This window comes from Apis dorsata, unplaced genomic scaffold (genome assembly GCF_000469605.1).
Source record: "Apis dorsata unplaced genomic scaffold, Apis dorsata 1.3 scaffold_87, whole genome shotgun sequence".
NCBI lineage: Eukaryota > Metazoa > Arthropoda > Insecta > Hymenoptera > Apidae > Apis > Apis dorsata.
Window position 1 is genome coordinate 154,458 of NW_006263385.1, and position 3,040 is coordinate 157,497.

Consider the following 3,040-nt stretch of genomic DNA (forward strand, 5'->3'; position numbering starts at 1 on the left):
GGCGTCGTGCTATGGAAAAGAGAGAGAAAAAATAAAATAAAACGAAAGGGTTACGCGATTAAATCAAATTAAGGCAATAAAAAAGAAAAAAAATAACGGTACAATAAAATTTATTCCGAGTCAGCGATTTAACCCTTTCCACCTGGTCGAAGTCGTATGACCCTCTTTTATTTTTTTCTATTGTAAAGATTATATATATATATATATAAAAGATTACATCATTTCAGTCGTATAATTTTTTTAATCTTTTCTTTTAAATAAATGTTCTATAAAAGAATTAATTTTTTTTTAATTTTAATGTAAAGGATTTTTATTTTTAATTTTTTTCTATTTCTGTGTATAATTTCTTTTCATATCATAGAATTCTGTATCATTTATCTTATTTTTTTATATTTTCTATATAATTTCGAAATTTTTAATATAAATGATATTTATTATATAATTTTATTTGCTTGATTCGAGTAATCTTTTAAAGAGATTTAGTATAGTATAGTATTTTTTCCGTGATTCATGTTCAACTGGTTTCCACGAGTTGTCTGTTATAGATTCGATGGAAAACTGCTTTGATGTATAACTCGTGTCTCTACATTAATCGTGTTCTTTTGACTTTATGAATTCGCGTTGTACATACCAAATGAGTCACGTTTTGAAAAGAGGTTTTGAAAAGAGGTCTTTTGAATAGATCTTTCTCGATAAAACTTATAATAAAACCAAATATTCTGCTAATTAATCTCTACCTGAATTCTTCAAACGTTCAAACTGAATTCAATTATTATTATTTATTAAAAGAACAAAATTCAAAAACTTCTTTTCCTTTTAAATATTTTATCTTATTTCTATCTATTCTATTTATATTAATTTACACATTCAATCTCTATCTTTTATTTAAATTACTATTTAATAGAAGAATATAAAAACTTTCTTTTTTTTTTTAAAACAAATTCAAAATCAATAAAATCTCTTCCATAATTTCTAAATATTCAATCTTTATCTATTTTCAAAAATAACTATTTAACAAAAGAATATAACTAAAAATTTCCTTCCTTTCTTATCTTACTCTCAAAATAAATTTTTCTCTTAGAATAACAATGTTTCCAGAATCTAAGAGGGCGTTGTCTCTGGCAAGAAAATTCCAAGTAACCTCTGTTTCCAAAGATATGAATAATATACATTTTTAAGTGAAATATATAACAAGTAGAAGAAAAAGAAAATAAAGATTAAAATGTGAAACGATTGTATATATACGATAGATCGGTAATTTCGAAGGTCAGCCGGGGTACCAAACGAGGACCCCTGGCTGGCAAGAAGGAAGAGGGTGGCTCGGTGTGGTGCACGCCCCGTGTTATTGATCGGGCTGGAGCGCACATCGGATTCGGAGACTCGTCGTGGTTGCCCTGGAGCCTTCGGTGCCTCGTCCTTTCCTCTCGTTGGCGACGGTGCCCGGGTACCCATGTCGATCCGCATAAACCTATTACCGATTCTTTTCTTCTAGAAATTCAACGTATTCGATTGGATATTGAATATGACATACGGTTAAAAATAATTGTACACGAATTAAGGATAAAGAATTATTTTTACCTTGAATTTTAAATTTAACTTGACTTATTTTATATACTTTTGATTCATAGATATATTCATATAAATGAAATTATTTGACTTGATTATGTGTAAAGTATTTGAGTTGATTTCAAGTGAATATCTAATAGAATTCATTCAAAAGAAATTGTATAATTGAAGTATAATTGAAAGAAAGAAATTCTTTACTTAAATACTGTTATTTTCATGGCAATTCTTACAGTTTATTGTCTTCTAATTAACAGGATCTATGCCTATTAATCCACTTCTCTCGATCGTTAGCCTAACTCATAGAAGGAACTTGGGAATACAGTTAGCAGGTCTCAACGATCTTAATATGTAAGGATAATTTTGTGGTAATTGAATATCGGTTCTCCTCGTGAACGATGTCGTGTTTTGATTAATCGTCGACCACCATGATATCTATCTTGGATAGGACCAGGATAATTTCCGCTGCCACTTACGAACCGCAGTAACGTCTTACATCATACCTAATCCTGATTTATCATTGTTATCAGATAACTTCAACATAATAGTTTCTGAAGTATTAAAAAATTGCATCAAGTCCTAAAAAGTAAATCACATAGTTATAATTATTATTTGAAAAAGATTTTTAAAAGGATAATTTCCGCTGCTATTTAAAAACCACGATAAATTTTACACCATATCCATTCTTGATATTTATCATTATTAGCACGTAACTTCAATGCTAATAGAGTTCTTGAAATTTTTAAAAGGCTATGTTAATTTTCTTCAGAAATTAAATCATTCAATCGAATAAATAGTATTTCAAAAAAATTTATAAAAGAAACGAAATAATATTAAAATATACGTTTCATAAAAGAGAGACGATAAATAAATTGAAGAAAGAATTGATAAATGATATTTAGAAATATGTAAATCGGGTCAAAAAACTTTTTAGTTTATCAGTATCTTTTCAAAAACAAAGGAAACTGGAGCATCTCGATATATTTTTTCATTTGCAGTATAATGCAAACGAAGGTATATTCTAGAGAGAATATTTTTATTTCGTTGTTGCACATTCCGTATTATTTATGCTTCTATCTTCCTTTCATTTTTTTTTTCTTTCACTCATATTGCACGAACGATTAATCCGACTGTTTCGAAGTAATCAACCGTACTGGTTTACGTCAAAGACGATCATCCAGCAGTAACTGGACCGCCAGTATGTGTCGTCATTAAGATCAGACCTGCTGCAGGCTGTTAGATCGCTCCATTTTGTTCCAGGTCTTTTCTATTTTACGCCGTTTTACCGGCTGTGGTTTTGTTCGTTCGAGAAAACGAGGCGTCCCCCTTTTTCTGGAGCCGTCTCATTCTTTGGTTTGAAGAATGGGCTCTGCTCACGTGACCACCAATACCTCGTTAGGTTTCCATGCAAATAAGATGTAGATCTCTGTTCTCACGTGTATAATTTCCATCATTTCCTAAAAAAAAAAAAAAAAAA

The 3,040-nt window shown here is 29.8% G+C and overlaps 2 protein-coding genes across 5 annotated transcripts in view; one reads left to right on the forward strand and one right to left on the reverse strand.

Annotated features, from left to right (window-relative positions):
- The window catches only part of LOC102678286, a 3,190-nt gene extending 810 nt beyond the window's left edge, over positions 1 to 2,380 (reverse strand). Inside the window, exons 1-4 of the mRNA XM_031508458.1 lie at positions 1,579 to 2,380; positions 1,232 to 1,488; positions 1,053 to 1,143; positions 1 to 9 (exon numbers count right to left, since the gene is read on the reverse strand). Coding sequence (XP_031364318.1) covers positions 1 to 9; positions 1,053 to 1,143; positions 1,232 to 1,464 — 333 coding nt within the window. The 5' untranslated portion in view covers positions 1,465 to 1,488; positions 1,579 to 2,380. The remainder of the gene's footprint in view (positions 10 to 1,052; positions 1,144 to 1,231; positions 1,489 to 1,578) is intronic.
- Positions 1 to 3,040, forward strand: part of LOC102678436 (myosin-I heavy chain) — a 36,913-nt gene that overhangs the window by 20,066 nt on the left and 13,807 nt on the right. The gene's annotated exons all lie outside the window — the stretch shown is intronic.